The sequence below is a fragment of the Podarcis muralis genome, chromosome 9, assembly GCF_964188315.1.
Source record: "Podarcis muralis chromosome 9, rPodMur119.hap1.1, whole genome shotgun sequence".
In the NCBI taxonomy this organism is placed as follows: domain Eukaryota; kingdom Metazoa; phylum Chordata; class Lepidosauria; order Squamata; family Lacertidae; genus Podarcis; species Podarcis muralis.
This window is the reverse complement of record NC_135663.1, coordinates 43,742,632-43,758,741: the sequence shown is the minus strand read 5'-3', so window position 1 is coordinate 43,758,741 and position 16,110 is coordinate 43,742,632. Positions and strand designations below refer to the sequence as shown.

General features: G+C 42.8%; 1 protein-coding gene across 5 annotated transcripts in view; it reads left to right on the top strand.

The window, feature by feature from the left end:
• Positions 1-427: 427 nt before the first annotated feature.
• Positions 428-16,110, top strand: part of MARCHF1 (membrane associated ring-CH-type finger 1) — a 139,263-nt gene continuing 123,580 nt past the window's right edge. The window contains exon 1 of one of the 5 annotated variants that reach the window (XM_077934136.1): positions 428-1,290. Coding sequence is in view for 1 of the 5 variants with exons in the window: in XM_028743856.2 (XP_028599689.2) it covers positions 1,192-1,290 (99 nt within the window). In the remaining 4 variants the exon portion in view is untranslated. The remainder of the gene's footprint in view (positions 1,291-16,110) is intronic. The other 4 variants (XM_028743857.2, XM_028743856.2, XM_028743851.2 and 1 more) reach the window with 4 other exon arrangements.

Genomic DNA, 16,110 nt, shown 5'->3' with positions numbered 1-16,110 from the left:
ACAGGTTGTCCCGAGGCCAGTGGCGTAGCGTGGGTTGTCAGTACCCGGGGCAAGGCAAGTAATTTGCGCCCCCTAACCCGTGGATTTGCGCCCCCTAACCCGTGGATTTGCGCCCCCTAACCTGTGGATTTGCCCTAATCCCAGATGTTGCGCCCGGTGCGGTCGGCCCCCCCTGCACCCCCCACGCTACGCCACTGCCCGAGGCTCCAGTCTGGCTGATCTCCAACCCTTGCCATGGCACTCTGGACATCCTGAGAAGCAAATGCCACGGAGCTGAAGCGTGATCATTAAATCCAAAGCTAAACCTTGTTGAACTCTGGCTGAGAGAGGAAGGGCAGGCTGTGCGCCCTAGTGTGCAGGAGCTGCAAGGAGCGGGTTGACGTTTCTCCCCCCCCCCCCCCCGCCCAGGTCCCAGGCAGCTCCTTTGAAACCTAAACAGATTACGCGAGGCGCATGAAGGACACGGCGAGCTCGCCGCGCTTCCCGAGGAGGGGATTTGGCTCCAAAATAGGACGCTAAGCCGCCTTGCAGCCTCGCGCTCGGTTTTTCTGTTATTATTACTTCAAGCGGCGCCGCGAAGGGGTCGGGTTCCGGCTAGGCGCTCCCTCAGGAAGAGGAAAGCAGAAAAAAAAGCCGTCGACGACAACGGCGCCTCGTCCGCTGTCGCAGCAAATATGGAAGGAGCCGCGAAAGGAAGCGCTTCTTAACCGGGGCCCAGCTTCCCCTCGGTTTCCATGACAGTTATTAGGGCAGCGGAGAAATTGAATTGTCTCCCACAATGCTCTGGAGAAAGGAAGCGGGCGGGGGAAGAGGAGGCGGCGGCTGCGCCACTGGCGAAGCGGCGGAGTTCTCCTGACCCGCAGTAACTCGCCTCACGGAGAATTTCCCCCAAACTCCCTGGATTATCATGACGCCTCTTTTTTGGCCGCTCTCTTTCTGCTTAGGTTAACCGGGGTGCATGTGGTTTATATAAATATATTTCATTTCCCCCCCTTCTTGTTATTGTTATTGTTTGCGGGAAGACCGCGTGGGTTTGCCCCCCACCCCTCCCTCCCCAAGCTGCGCGCGCTCGAAGCAGCTCCATGTCTGGCCACGCAAGGATATGAACAATTATTATACAGGTGGGCTCTTCGGAGAGAGCGGAGCTCGGAGGCGTCCAATCAGGCTCCGGCAACCTGCAGCCCTGTCAAAATGCCTCTCCAGCGGATCTCCGTAGTCCCCGCGCGGGAGACGGCCAGCAATGGGAGAAGTTCGATGGGCAGAAACAAAGAGAAGAACAAGGAAGTCGAGGTAAGAAGAGAGCAGGGGCGCTCGGCCGGGGCAAATCGCGCTTGCCACGGCCCCAAAGGGAGGGAGGAGGGTGGGGGTAGGAGATCCACGTGCCCCACCCCCCACCCACCCCGTTGACAGAGGCAGGGGGCGTGAGGTTTGGAGGGCAGCTGCTGCACACATGGTTGCGGCGCGCGGAGATGCAAGTCTCCGCTGACGCCTGAAATGCAGGATTCTCAAATGCATCCCTGGGTGATGGGAGGGGTTGGCGCATGTATAAGGGACGGCGCTGAGAAGAGGATGCAAATGTTTCGCGTGAGACTCCCCTAAGGAGTGTGTGTGTGTGTGTGTGTGTGTGTGTGTGCGCGCAAGGGAGAGATATGGTCCAGTGACTTGGGCAGACAATGGGCATTGTTCCTTCTGTACTTTTCAGGTTGCTGTGCTGAAAGGCAACGAAGCGTCTTGTTCCAGAGGAGGCGGGTGGTGGTGGTGGAGAGTGTTGCAAAAAGGAATGACATAAAGCAAACCCTTTCTTAAATGGAAAAAGGCAATAAAGTAGCAATATCAGTAGTCCACTGAATGTGCATGTGTGACGTGCATGCATATTTAAGAATTCTCCGTTTTCATGTCAAACCCATCTGTCCCCCCCCCCCATTTCCATTGTTCTCTGTCTTACATGGAAGAAACTCTTGTTGTTGAATAATAAATTATAGGCTCCTAAATGCTTATGCGTATATAGTTAACAGTCCACAAGCAATAATTAAGACGTACAGAAGTATTTTGTGGCACAGATTCCAGTTTACGCAAGGTAAATATATGCAGGTGACTTTGAAGTTAAATTATTTGATGGTGTGTGGAAAACTAACTGCTGTGACTCCTGAAGCCACTTGGCTCCTTTTTTAAAACGTTGCCTAGTAAACATGCATAATTAACCTTTAACACACACATTTTCAGTTGTGAATAACTGTGGCAGGAAGAGAACAAATGGGAATATTTGAATGTTTGACTGGGGAAAATTGACTGCATTTCCATGTTGCATTTTACTGTAACTCTTTTTTATGGTTTATATGACCTCCTTTTCGGTTTCAGATATCAACAGCTTATGCCTTCGCAATTTGTCTAGTTGTGTAAAATAGCAGTAGATTTATTAACACTTGGCTGAGAGCCTCCTTTAGCCTTTGCAGTTGACTTGTAACTAATGCAGTGATTATGGCTCCCTTATTCCCAGCTACAGCCTCCTCTGATGTTATTCATCCAAAGCAATTAAATATTATTTCCCCTAAAATGGACTGAAATGAATAATCAAACATGATGCTGAAAACTGTGAAGTATCAGATTAAGAGTTTGCATTGTTGAGGGATCAACTTTAAAGTGAAAGTGTTTCAGAGAGGGGGGGAAGCTTGGAAAAGGGGGAAAGTATAAAGTTGGCAGAATGATGAGTTAACAGCATAATTCACAGTTACGTAAGTGTTTTAGGGTGAGGCAACAGAGTTGTTGTCATGGGAATGTAGGAAGCTGCTTTATACTGAGTCAGACCATTGGTCCACACTGGCTGACAGTGGCTCACCAGGGTTTCAAACAGGGATGTCTCCCAGCCCTACCTGAAGATGCGGGGATTGAAGCTGGTACCTTTGCCATGCAAAGTGGATGCTCCACAACTGAGCTCCTGTCTCTTCCAGAACCCATTATTGCGAACACAAACAAAATGAAAGATTTCTTTAATGGATTCTTTCCTCGTTTTGAGGAGGTGTTTTTTTTAATGAGGTGCTTAGTTGTGTGTAATTTGAGTTTAGTTTAATTTGAGTTTGAGCTGCTTGTTAAAAGCATTGCGTTTCAGAACCTCATGGTGGGCTATGGAAGCAGTATTCAAGAAGGTTCAGAAACCATCGGAAAAACAAAGGTTTAGATGAAAAAAATGAGAAAAGATATGTGTGGTAAGATTGTCTTCTCTTGTGCAGAATCTTTCCACTTTCATTCACATCACTCCTCTTTCAAAGAAAACAAAACTTCCTACACAGAACTGTTTGTACACAGTCGTGAGCATCTAGTAGATCCATGAATGCTTTATTCAGATCCTTGGAAATCATGGTCCAATCCTGAACAGTGTGTTCTATGTATGAGTAGCCTAGATTCACAGTGTACCTGATTGACTTGTTTGAGGGTAAATTGGGGGAAGATATGCAGTTTTGAGCAGCATTCAGTGTACTTTAACGTGTCTGAAAAGACCCTCGTGTTTTTACTGCTCCATGGTTTTGTTGTTTTGTTCCTGTCTTCAAGCAGTGCCATGGCTACTGGGGGAGAGGGGGGCGCTAGCCAGGCTTTTTGTACAGGTGAAGCCTCCAGAGGGTTGCCATTGAGGCTCCTAGCCTGTGTGTGTGTGTGTGTGTGTGCGCACGCATGCAAATGTGCATGGCGGCTCCCTAACCGGGTCTTTGACCCAGGTGAAATAAAGCCTAATTTTGCCCTTGCTTTAAGTTAAGTGTGCCTCAATCTCAGTTGCAAAACTGGAACTCTTTCAACTCTACATGCTTTCCAGACTTGGGGTCATTTTAGCAGATCTGATCAGTAAAATAGCCTCCTGGTCCTATAGCTGTTTCTTCTATAGAACTGTAAGACTGGAGGACACTTTCTTGGAATTTCTGTTTTGATCTGCCCCACCTCTCCCTCCAAATCCCTTGCCAGACTAATCTTGGGAGCACATTTTTCTTGCTCCATATCCTCCATTCTCTTCACTTTGACCAGATCAAAAGATCCCCAACTTTACCACTTGAGGAAATGATCCTGTAGTCAGCAGTTCCCTTCTTCAGCATTTCTATTGTTAAAAGTGATAATAATGAAAGGAATTGCTGTTTTCTGTTCTGAGAAATGAGAGCTGAATGTCATGTTTCTGAAATAGTGGATAAAATTGAGACATCAGCCCACTAACTTAACGAATTTACAAATTTGGTTTATGAATTTCTTTCAGGGAATCTTTTTCCATATAAACTTGTTTGCTATGGAACCTCGCCACATTAAAGGTGATTTGGGACATGTTCAATCTAGGGCTTACATGCAGTTCCCCCAGGGCACTGGAAGGTCTGCTGAATCTCACTGTTGCCCCATGGGAACCGAGAATGAAGTCTACCTCGTGTAGATGGAGCATGGTTAGCAAGCTGTCTTTCCAGGGAAGCTTGTCTTCTGCTACTGTTTGATTTATTAGGGAACATCTGATAAGCCATCATGGGACTCTTGAACACTGTTTGAAAACCTCCCTGAACTAGCTCCTCCACTAAGCAGCTATGATTAAAAACATTTAGGCTACTAAGGTATAGAATAGAATAGCACAATCCTTCACGTATTTATTCGGAAGTAAGTCTTGCTGTGTTCAGTTGTGGTTACTTCCAGGAAAGCATTCATAGAATTGCCACTTTAGACTATAATTCTAAATGCAAGGCTTGAAAGTGAATGTGCTCAGGTTCACAGCCTGAAATTGGTTCACATTGACAAAGTCTCCACTGCAGTTGTGTACTTTGGTGCATGATGATATGAAAAAAGACTGTTGTGAGACCCACTATTCACGTGGGGAGATGCATGGTCATAGCAGTTGTTATAGCTGCACCTTTTCCAAGATCAGCAAGGACTGACTGGCTCCTTGTGTGTATAGTATAGTCCATGCTTGCCTTTCTCCATGCAGCTGTGTCTCAATTGTGCAGGGGAATTTGGCAGTGTGACCATGCCTGATTCCATTGTGTGCCTACCATCTGCTGTACAGAATAATAGGTAGATGTAGCTTTTCCTGCTGCATGCTAGTGAGGGCAGTAAAGGTAGGCAGCAGAATGTTAATGTTTTGCTGTAAAGTTCAGGTCTATGAGAGCTTGCGCAGTCTAGTGGCTAAGATATTTAGTTACAAATTGGGAAATCTCTGGTATGAATCTTATCTCTGCCATGAACTCACTGTGTGTTCATAGGCAAGCCATTTTCTCTTCCTTTCTCAGCTTTCATTCCTGATATTGCACATGACAACACTGATCTATTAGTTATTTTATCAGGGTTGCAGTGATATAATGTGAAGCACATTACATGTTTTAAAAGGCTATATGTGTGTTAGTAATTATTATGTTGTGCTACATGTTTTATTTCTGTGTGTTTGTCTCCAAGTTTTATGCTTGTTCAACAAGGTGCGCATATGTGAGGGATAGACAATTTGGTTGGTACTGATGATGCTTTCTTGTTTATAGCTGGATTCTGTACGTCAGGGAATTTCTCTTAAACTGAGAACTAAAATGTAAAGCTCTGAACATCTTTCAATGCAAATCTTAAATTACTTAGGCCAAAACAAGTGCCTTGTATTCACTTCATTGCTGCCTATAGTCCCTGTAAAATATTGAACATTTTTTTATGGAGATAAGGCAAAAGAAAATATTAATTGCTGTTCTTCAGTTTAGTGCTTGGCTGCAGCAGTTTCTTACTAGATGCTTTATTTAATAAGGTGACTATGTAACTGGAATTGGTTACAGATTGAACACTTTCAGGTTTCTGGTTAAGAACAACTGCTAGAAATGCAATTCACTAATCTCAGAAGCAGCACAGTATACTAATCCAAATAGTGTATTGATGATGAGTTGAATAAAAGTAATCATTTAAAATCTGTTGCTCTAACTTAGTCTAAAGCATTATGTAACTATTCTTCTTCAATTGAATTGAGAGTTTTTGGAGGTAAGTACTTTGCAGCCTTGAGAAATGTGCTACAAAACCTTGTTTTAGACCTACTTTTCAGAAAGTAGAGTTCACCAACTTTCTTCTAGTTCTGTAGTTGAAAACTAGAACTTTAGTTTCACTTTAATATTAGCATTGTACTTCATATGCAGGGATGTGTTTGGCCTCTGGCTTCCCCAGCACTGCACTAAATTAAGTTGCTTTGGGTTGCCCTGGACAAGATAAAGTGACTAACAAATTTAAGACATAAAAAATGATAATATATGACGGGTACCTTGGTAAATTCCTCTAAGACTACAGTCCTTTGCATATGGCCTAGGGATATGCCTCATTTAACTTAGTGGGACTGGTTCCAGTGAATTCTTCTTTAAAAAAGAACAACTTAAATCCAACAAAAAAAGCTCTGTGCAACTTAAATATTGCTAAGCTAATCACCTAACGAGCATGTGAGAATAGGAAAAGTTCCATTTAATACTGTAAAGCATTGCAGTCATTAATGAAGCTCAGTAGATGGCCTTGGGCAAGTCTCTTCGCTTAACTTTACTCAGAGTTGTTGGCAGGGTAAAGTGAGAAGGGCAGAGGAACAGAAACATAGGAAACTGCCTTATACAGAACCAGAGCATTCGTCAATCTAGCTCAGTTCTGCCAAATAGACTGGCAGTGGGTCTCCAGGGTTTTGGACAAGTAGTCCCTCCCAGCCCCAGCTGGAGATGCTGGGGATTTACTCTGGGACCCACCACTGAGCTAGCCTCTCCCCTCCCTATACCACCATGAGCTTCTTGGAGGAAGAGTGATATTAAAATGTATTATTAAAATTACGTTTTTCTAGTAAAGTAACTAGAAATGTCTGTCTAGTCCGCAAATATATATATAGCAAAATGTTTATTTATTGAAAAGCTTGGATTTTCAAATGAAATATATTAACACCCTTCAACCCACCCACCCCAACAAATTATTTGAGATTACATTAATTTTGAAGCTTCTAGATTGAGGTACAGAAACATTAGCTGTAAAATGAATAATTTCAGCACATTGGACAGTTATCAAGGTTTGTAGTGACATTGTATTGATGCACTTATATATATATTCTTTATGTTATAAATAATATAAGTCAAAACTAATATATTTATCCATAAAGTCACTCGGAGCTGGTTACAAAATTAATTTTTTGCACTTTCAAGCTTCTAAAAGCTGAATCATTGCTTACTTTTTTCTAAAGTACAAAATTAACAGGAGAGTATTTGCCTCTTAGAAATGGTAATTGGAATAAATTACATAGAGTAATTCATGAAAATGGCCTCATCACATGGTACCATTAGGGTTTGATTTTTACAACAGGAAATTGGTGGAAGGCTGAACCAATGTTCAGTTGAGTACCATGTTTCCCCATTTCATGTGTTAAGATACAGTACTTGATGTCATTTCATAATTGTGTAAATTGTAAAGGGTTCTTTGTAGATCTCCACTCAGCTGCTCAACAATATCCGAAACCCTTGCCAGAAGAGTTGGTGTTCTTCATGCCTCTCTAAGGAAGCTGGAAAGGCTTTAAAGGGGTATTTGTGGTTGTGCTCTTCCACTGATCTGTCCTTCGTTTCAGGCTTTAATGTTCTTCATTTCAGTATTTCATTTCTTCTGCCCATTGCCATTCTATAACATGCCTAAACTTATGTCTGTACCCAAACTTCCAATGCAGTAATCTGTTTTCTGCAGAAGATCATAAGAATGTGAGAGATAACAACATCTTCTATTAACTAGCTGTTATTCAATTAGCCGGGACGCGGGTGGCGCTGTGGGTTAAAGCCTCAGTGCCTAGGACTTGCCGATCGAAAGGTCGGCGGTTCGAATCCCCGTGGCGGGGTGCGCTCCCATCGCTCGGTCCCAGCGCCTGCCAACCTAGCAGTTCGAAAGCACCCTTGGGTGCAAGTAGATAAATAGGGACCGCTTACTGGCGGGAAGGTAAATGGCGTTTCCGTGTGCGGCTCTGGCTCACCAGATGCAGCTTGTCACGCTGGCCACGTGACCCGGAAGTGTCTGCGGACAGCGCTGGCCCCCGGCCTCTTGAGTGAGATGGGCGCACAACCCTAGAGTCTGTCAAGACTGGCCCGTACGGGCAGGGGTACCTTTACCTTACTATTCAATTAGCCAGTTGTTTTGAGGTGTTGCAGTAATTTGATCTTAGACATAGTAATGGCAAATCTATAGTTTGTAGCTGTTCCCCATTCTGTGGTGTATTGATGCATATACTAATTTGTTGACTTCTTTGTAAAGACCTCTGTGATCCTTTATCTAATATTATTAAGAAGTGAAAAGGGACTTTCCATGAACCCTTTTCCGTATGAATGCAGCTAAATATTTACTGACATGTTCCAAATTAAAACTTGAAGCTTTCTCACTGTATCCCACATACTGTGAAGTAGAATCTCTGAATTAATAACATGGATGGCGCTATGGATTAAAACACAGAGCTTAGGGCTTGCCAATCAGAAGGTCAGCGGTTCAAATCCCCACAATGGGGTGAGCTCCCATTGCTCGGTCACAGCTCCTGCCAACCTAGCAGTTTGAAAGCATGTCAAAGTGCTCCGGCGGGAAGGTAAACGGTATTTCTGTGTGCTGCTCTGGTTTGCCAGAAGCGGCTTAGTCATGCTGGCCACATGACCCAGAAGCTGTACGTCTGTTCCCTCAGCCAATAAAGTGAGATGAGCTCCGCAACCCCAGAGTCGCCTGTGACTGGACCTAGCAGTCAGGGGTCCCTTTACCTTTACCTAATTCATATTAATTTAGAACTGGATGAGCAGACTATCTTGCCCTCTCAGTACATTGTAAACAAAGTGTTCAAGTTGAGTGGAGCATAAAAAATAATTTTTCAGGAAAAAGAAAACCGAAAGGGTTTCTTTTCAACAACAGAACTGTGTTAACCAAGTTGTGGCAACCTACAAAAATTGTAATCAGTAGGCTAGCTACAGCAGGTATTTATTGCTATTCAGTAAAATATGTACAAACCCTGTGTTGATGCACTGGAAGAGAGAGTAGGACATTGTGATTTTCTAATTGTTCTGCAGCACCACAGACCAGTTTACAAGAATGTTACTGGGGCAGGTTGTAATAAGACCATGATGTTAGGTAGGGTATAGGGAAAACAGAACCTGTGATATTTACACTGCATCTTTTTTAGACCTAAACACTTAGAAGTAAGTTCTGCTGGATGTTTGAATGATGTGATCCGACTTTGTTTGAAGAGCCAGGCCACCAGTCCTAGTGAGGTTGACCTGTGCACATAAAACCTGGAAGCTGTTTGTTTTTCACTTTGCATGTAGGCTTTTGTGTGCATAGGGCACATTTAGCCAGGCCAACTCTGTGCTTGCTCTACATGTAGCAGACGGGACATTTAAACTGACCTACCGGGAATAGTCTTGTGTAGAGAACTGAAGTTTTATACAGTCTGGCCAATATAAACGATGCAGAATTCTGTGAAATGTTTTCACTGTGGCACTGGATGTTGATGATAATTTAGACCCTTATGCTGGACTTCAGAAATCACTTGTGCTGGAGTTGCTTTGTGTTGATCCAGAGAGGAAAAAGTCTGTTGTTATACTCCAGCTACAGAAACATAATACTAATAAAATTAACTTGAGGGGGAAACAGAATGTATGTGTTTATACATGAATAATACTCAATCAACAATATTTTATAATTTCCCCTTGCCCTGCAATCCTTCCCTTTTGCAAGTTGCATTCAGTTAGATTAATTATATGTTGCCAGAGTTTCCCTGTTTCAGACTTCAGAAGTACACAGTGCTTGTAATATAAATGGTTTTTCTGTGTACCCATACAAGATGGCTCAACTTTAAGTTCTGTTATTATTCCAGTGAGTTCTAAACAGTAGGCAGAAAATGCATTTTCCCCTAAGCTGGCTAGGGAAACCATAGTGGAAGAGTGGGAAATTGCATTGTTAGATATAAGTTATAGCTTGAACTCATAGTTCACTGGCAGCCTTGTACCCAGCCTTGCTTAGGAATTCTAAGAAACCAAAAAATCTGCACTTTGAAAAATTCTTTCCACCATCTTGATTAAAAGTGTGTCCAATTGTATCCAAATATAGACAAAAACCTGTTACGTTATATCAGGAACCATCACCCAAAATTTGGTTACAATGTCTTAGGATGTATCTAAATGCACAGAGAACAACTTTCCAAAACGTTTATTATGCTAGCTGAAGGTACCCAGTCATGCCCAGGAATTATAGGTAATAATATTTTTTTAAAATGATATTTATAAATGAATAGTGTATTTTACTTTAGGGCTGTGCATAAAGGGCCCTGACCTAACTGGGATCTAGCCCCAAATAAATTTGAGAGTAATGTAATGTTCAGTTGGAGGCAGGTGAAGGAGACACTGCAGCTGCAATTGGTAGGATGGTTCAGTCCTGCAGAGTGATGCTTTGCCAATCTGTTCCCTGCAGGAGACATGCTAGTAAAGCAAACCCTACAGCAATAATGGTGGTTCATTCTTGCAGTGCTACTGCATGTATTTGTCTGCTTGGCATCCCCATTCTGCAGCCCTCTCAGCACATCATTGCCCTTAGTGGGTCTTGGTTCAGTGTGGTTCAGGTCCCACCTGATCCCAATATTGCCATCTCTGGCTGCTACTTGGCTAGCTGCTGCTGTGTGGGGCTGTTTGAAAGCCTTCTTGCAAACTGTCCTGGAGTTGCCCTTTGCAGAGGCTGTGGGAATTTCCTTCTTCCCACATTTGTGTTGAATTGGGCGATGTTATGTTCAGAGGTGTACAATTCAGTGCAGTTTGGAATAGTTCAGTCTTTCATCTTGATGCAATATGGTATTTGATGGTGACTAAACTTAAACCAAAACCCACTCACTGATCTTGGGAACCATCACATTAGATTGGGTGATGATATCTCCAGAGATGCCAAAATTGGTAGAGTTTGAAACTGTAATGCCAAATTGGGCAGTGCCGCATCAAATTATCATAGAATTCATAGATTGGACTTTTTGGTCCACCATCTCAGATTCAAAGTGACTTGCAATGGTGTTCACACTGGCTCCTCAACCTCAGGAACTGTTGCCACATTGGGTGATAATGTCTTAAGAGTTGTCCAAATGCGTAAAAGCAAGGAGACAGACTGATGAACCACTAGTCTCTTGTTCCCTTTTTTCCACTTGCACATGGGATGGGTGGATAAAAATATTTCTGTGTATATTTTTCTAATAGACGGGAAACAGTGAATTGAAAATAGATGCAACAAAGGGTGCAGTTGAGGATGCAGTATTGCTATATTTGACTTCTAGTTATCAAGTGAGGAAAAATATTTCACCTTAGTTTTAGTAAAAAAAATAAAAAATGGTACTAATATGCTGCACAACACACCCCAATACCCTGTATGGCAAGTGCATGGCTGGGTGTTTCTTAGGGGAATTGTATTTTCCTTGTCAGATGGGAAAAAGCTACAAAAAGCCCAATGAATAAAGGAGGGGAAATACTATGAGGAGGGATACTATAAGAATATGCCTGGCAGAAGCTTGATGTATAAATTTTCTGACAGAGATGCAATGATAAATAGCATCACAATGGATGTTTTTTCTCCCTGATGTGAAAGTAGAAGCAAGTTATCATAGTTTCATATCTTGGTAGTTAAATTGGGGGGGGGGGGTGATAGTGACTTGAATGTAATAGTGATTTTCAATTGGGAATAAGAGCATGTGTGTGTGGTTAAATTCAAGCCGGTGACTGAAAGAACATCTGACTATAGCATTAGCAGGGTATATTTGGGCCCTTCTAATTGGAACTTGGGATCTAAAGCATAAGGGCTTGCAAACAGAAACAAGAGAGCTAGAAGCTGACTTAACAATTGTATCATGTGACACTCTGGCATCATGTGATGTGGTGTCTTGCAGGCATTGTCCTAAAGCCTTTCCAAGCTGTTATGTGATGCACGTTAGGCATATAATAATGGCCTTGCCTGCAGAATGTAAGAAGAGCTATGCCTGTATCACCTAGTCCAGTATTTTATTTCCAGGAGTGGCTAGTCAAATGTTTTCCCTTCAGTGTAAAGCAAGTGTAAAAATGACACCTGTTCATGCAAAAAATAATAGTAATCTCATTTTCACATGTCCTCTCAGGAGGTGTGAGCTGGCAGTGGCTGACCAGGAATTAGACCTTGTGGTTGTAGTGGATAGTGCATGATGGCTTTGAAAAAGGCAGATTCCGTGTTATGGATCATTAGGGAAAGAGCTGAAAATAAAACTGCCAGCATATAATTCTATGGTGCAACCGCATGTGGAATATTGTGTACAGTTCTGGTTGTAGAGTTGGAAAAGGATCAGAAAAGGACAACCAAACATAACCAGGGGGCTAGAGTATCTCCTCTATGAGGAAAGGCTATTTATTTATTTATTTATTTATTTATTTATTTATTTATTTATTTATTTATTTATTTATTTATTTGGTTCAGAGAAAAAGGCAAGTACCCAGTGACATAGAAATGGCAGGGAAAGAATGGAGTTAGTGATTTCAGCTTGACTTCTAAAGTTTCATGCAGGTAAGAGTGTTTCCCAACCTTGTGCCTCCAGCTGTTTTTGAACTACAACTCCCATCATCCCTGACTAGCAAGACCAGTGGCAAGGGATGATGGGAATTGTAGGCCAAAAACAGCTGGAGGCACAAGGTTGGGAAACACTGGTCAGAGCACATTGCTTTAACTAGGCTATCTAAACTTTCTGAACTCAGTGGGGATTGCAAATCTCTCTCTCTCCAGGACCCATTTAAAGAAAAAGTCAGAGGTATTTGTAAAGCACTTTGGAGTTCTCAAGTGCAAAGTGTTGTTAAAAGGTGACATATCTTTGTTAGTTTAAGGTGAGAATGATTCTGCACAGAAACGGGATGCTTGTGAAAGGAAGAAGTCTACCCCTTCCTTCTTTCTTTTTTAAAAAGGAAGGAAATGTTTTATAATAGACAGATATGAAGATAACTCAGTTGCTGTTTGAATATGCATTTTGTCTCTGATAAGAAAAGTAAGCAATTTCATACATGTCTATCCTTAGATCTTGAGGATGGTTACCAAAGGTCTGAATCAGAACTTAATAGCATATAGAGCAAAATAAGGACTAGTTGCAACCAGATTAATGCCACCTTTCATTAAATTAATGTCTCCATTACACACTCTCCATTGTGGAAATGGAGCATGCTTATTAAGAATGCCTTCCTGGTTTCCATGTGAAGTTGCCTTTTCTGGTTCTGATACTGAATCAATCATAGCACCGGTCTATCTAGCATAGAACTCTGTTCTTCCACTGGCAGCAGCATCCAAGAACTTCAGTGCTTAGGACATCATTGTTTCAGAAGAGTATCAGATGTGAGATGTACGGTAACTGCTGCCTGATTCAGCTCTCACCTGGTGCAGAGGAGATTTGAGTGGCCTGGCTGCAGAGTGCATTGCCTGGAAGTGATGTCACTGGGGATTGCTGGTGTACTGCATCTGAGGCTGGAATCAGAAGTGGCCTAAAGACTGGCACTGTGTGAAAGGGTGAGGCAATGGAAAGAGATGCACAAAAGGAGTGAGACAGGTCAGGCTTCAGAGCAGAATTGAGGCAAAAATGAAGGCAGCTTATAAAGTAGTCAGGAAGAGGCCAATTTCAGAGGGACAGATGGCGGCAGGGGATGAACCCTTAACATACGCGCATGAGAAGAAAGCAAGGTGAAGGGTGAGAGGGGGAGGAGAGAGAAAAGGAGAGCCTGGCAAAGACAGGTGGCTTGGGCCTTGTGTTCCCGGTCCCTAGGAAGAATTGTTGCAGTGTACAGATACAGAGTAGATCAATTAATGTTTCATATGTGCAGTGTATTCTGCTGTTACTTTTTCTGCATGTTGCATTGTTCCGTTGTTGCTGCTTTCAGTTGCTTTTGTTTGTTTTTTAATGTTTTAGGTTTTACATTTGTGTTCTGTTTTCTTGCAACAAATATTGTTAGATGATGATAATAACAAACATCTGAGAAGGTATGCTTGAGGAGCAGCTGCTGAGACTATCCCTCTACAAATTATGTAATAATGAATAATAGTGAATAATTGATAGGGGCAGAGGAAATTATTTGGATATACACAAGTTCACTTAAGGCAGATTGGCTATTTCTTAGTGAAGCCTTGCCACTTCTCTTAACCACTCCAATTGTAAATACAACAGAGGGGACAGAGGCAGGTGGGTTCACCCTTCAGTTTATACTCCCAAATAGAATGATGACACCAATATAATGATGATAGAATACAAAATTGGGAGTAGTAGTCCTTGGATAACTTATCCAAAATAAATGGTGCAATCTTGTGCTATAAATTGTGATTATGCAATTAATCTTCACTTGATTTAAATTGCCTAAAATAAAATTTAAAAGTTAATTTTATTCCAGATGAAAAATATGATGGAAATTATTATTGAATTCCAGATAACAACCCTGCGTGCATACCATGCCATTGCTCTCGAATCTCTTTTTTAAATTATTTTTTACATGCCACCCTTCCTCCTAAAGGAAACCAAAGACTTAAAAACAATTCCAATGCAGACACAGACTGGGGAAAATGCTACTTAAAAGCCTTGTAGAAAAAGCAAGGTCTTCAGTAGGCTGCAAAAAGACAAGCAAACGGCACACCTGTCTCATATTTAACAGAAGTTGCTGTTGCATTTGCCTCTTTAGGCTCCTCCTGGTTCTAGGAGGCAGTGGGGCAGAGGGTGATGAGGATTTGACCAGACCTACCCTTGCCTGAACAGCCTCTTCCACCACTTCTCACACAACCTGCCTCTGACTGCTTAGGCTCAATTCCTTCCACCAGCCTTGGCTTCTACCTTGTAGGTGGCACAAAACCCCATATATCGCTGGCTCCCTATCTCCCAGATCAGCCTCCATCTCCCCTGGCTCCACCACACATTCATCAGAGCCCTGCCAGTCCTTCCCAGATGTGCATCAGCCCCAGCAACTTTGGCCAATGTTCAGGGGTGACAGAAGTTGTTGTTGAAAAATTAGGAAATACCACACTGGCAACTCCATGGGCTACATTCTCTTGTAATGCTAATTTGTAGTTTGTGTGCTCCAGTTGTGGCTTCTTTGCACATCCAAACCCACCCTGGACAACCAGCCAGAATTTGAAAACAGGGCTTATGAATCTTGTCTTATTTTCACCATGGTTTGTTGTTCTATCCAGACCTATGATCTTCACTTAACCTTGGTTTGTTTTGGTGCCATGCCCCAGCTGCTCTCCAAGCTACAGAGGCAAAGTAGCTAGAAAATGAAACCAGTCCTTAGACTAAGTGACTGTTGGTTCCACTTTGCCAGAAATAGTGCTCTTGCGCTCTCTCTTTCTCATCATTTTAACCGGCTCCTTTTCCTCATCACCCCCTGCCCTTAAGCCAGTTCACCTTGCATTCCAGCTGCTTTATAAGGGGAAGAAAATGCAAACAGACCACTCTACTACTTTTCTAACATCTATGCAAGACTGCATATTGAAGGCACAACTTAACTTTTAGGTACCGTATTTTTCGCTCTATAACACGCACCTGACCATAACACGCACATCGTTTTTAGAGGAGGAAAACAAGGGAAAAAACATTCTGAATGAAACAGTGGATGTATCATTTTTGTGCTTCATGCTGTGGCCACAGACATGTGATCTGATGGTGAATTTGGGGTGACCCAATGCAAAGATCCTGAGAATCCCTGTGGATCCATGCTTTGTAATCACATTTTTGCACCATTGCAGCCCCAGGCAACAGTGGGTGCGTGATTTTTTTGGTGCAGGCTGTAGCCATGGACATGCTATGTGATCTGATGGTGAATTTGGGGTGACCCAATGCAAAGATCCTGAGGATCCATGTTGATCTATGCTTTGTAACCACATTTTAAGTGGGGAGCGAAGGAAAAACAAAGAAGGGACATGAGAGGGCAGAGAAGCAGCTGGCTAAGAATGCTGGAGAGGGATTTAACCAGTGGGAGGAAAGAAAGGCAAAAGTTCCCCCCCCAAGCCAGCCATCTCTCTCTCTCTCTCTCTCTCTCTCTCTCTCTCTCTCTCTCTCTCTCTCTCTCTCTCTCTCTCCCTCCCCCCTCTTTCTCCCTCTCCCTCCCCCACTCTCCCTCTCCCTCCCCCACTCTCTCT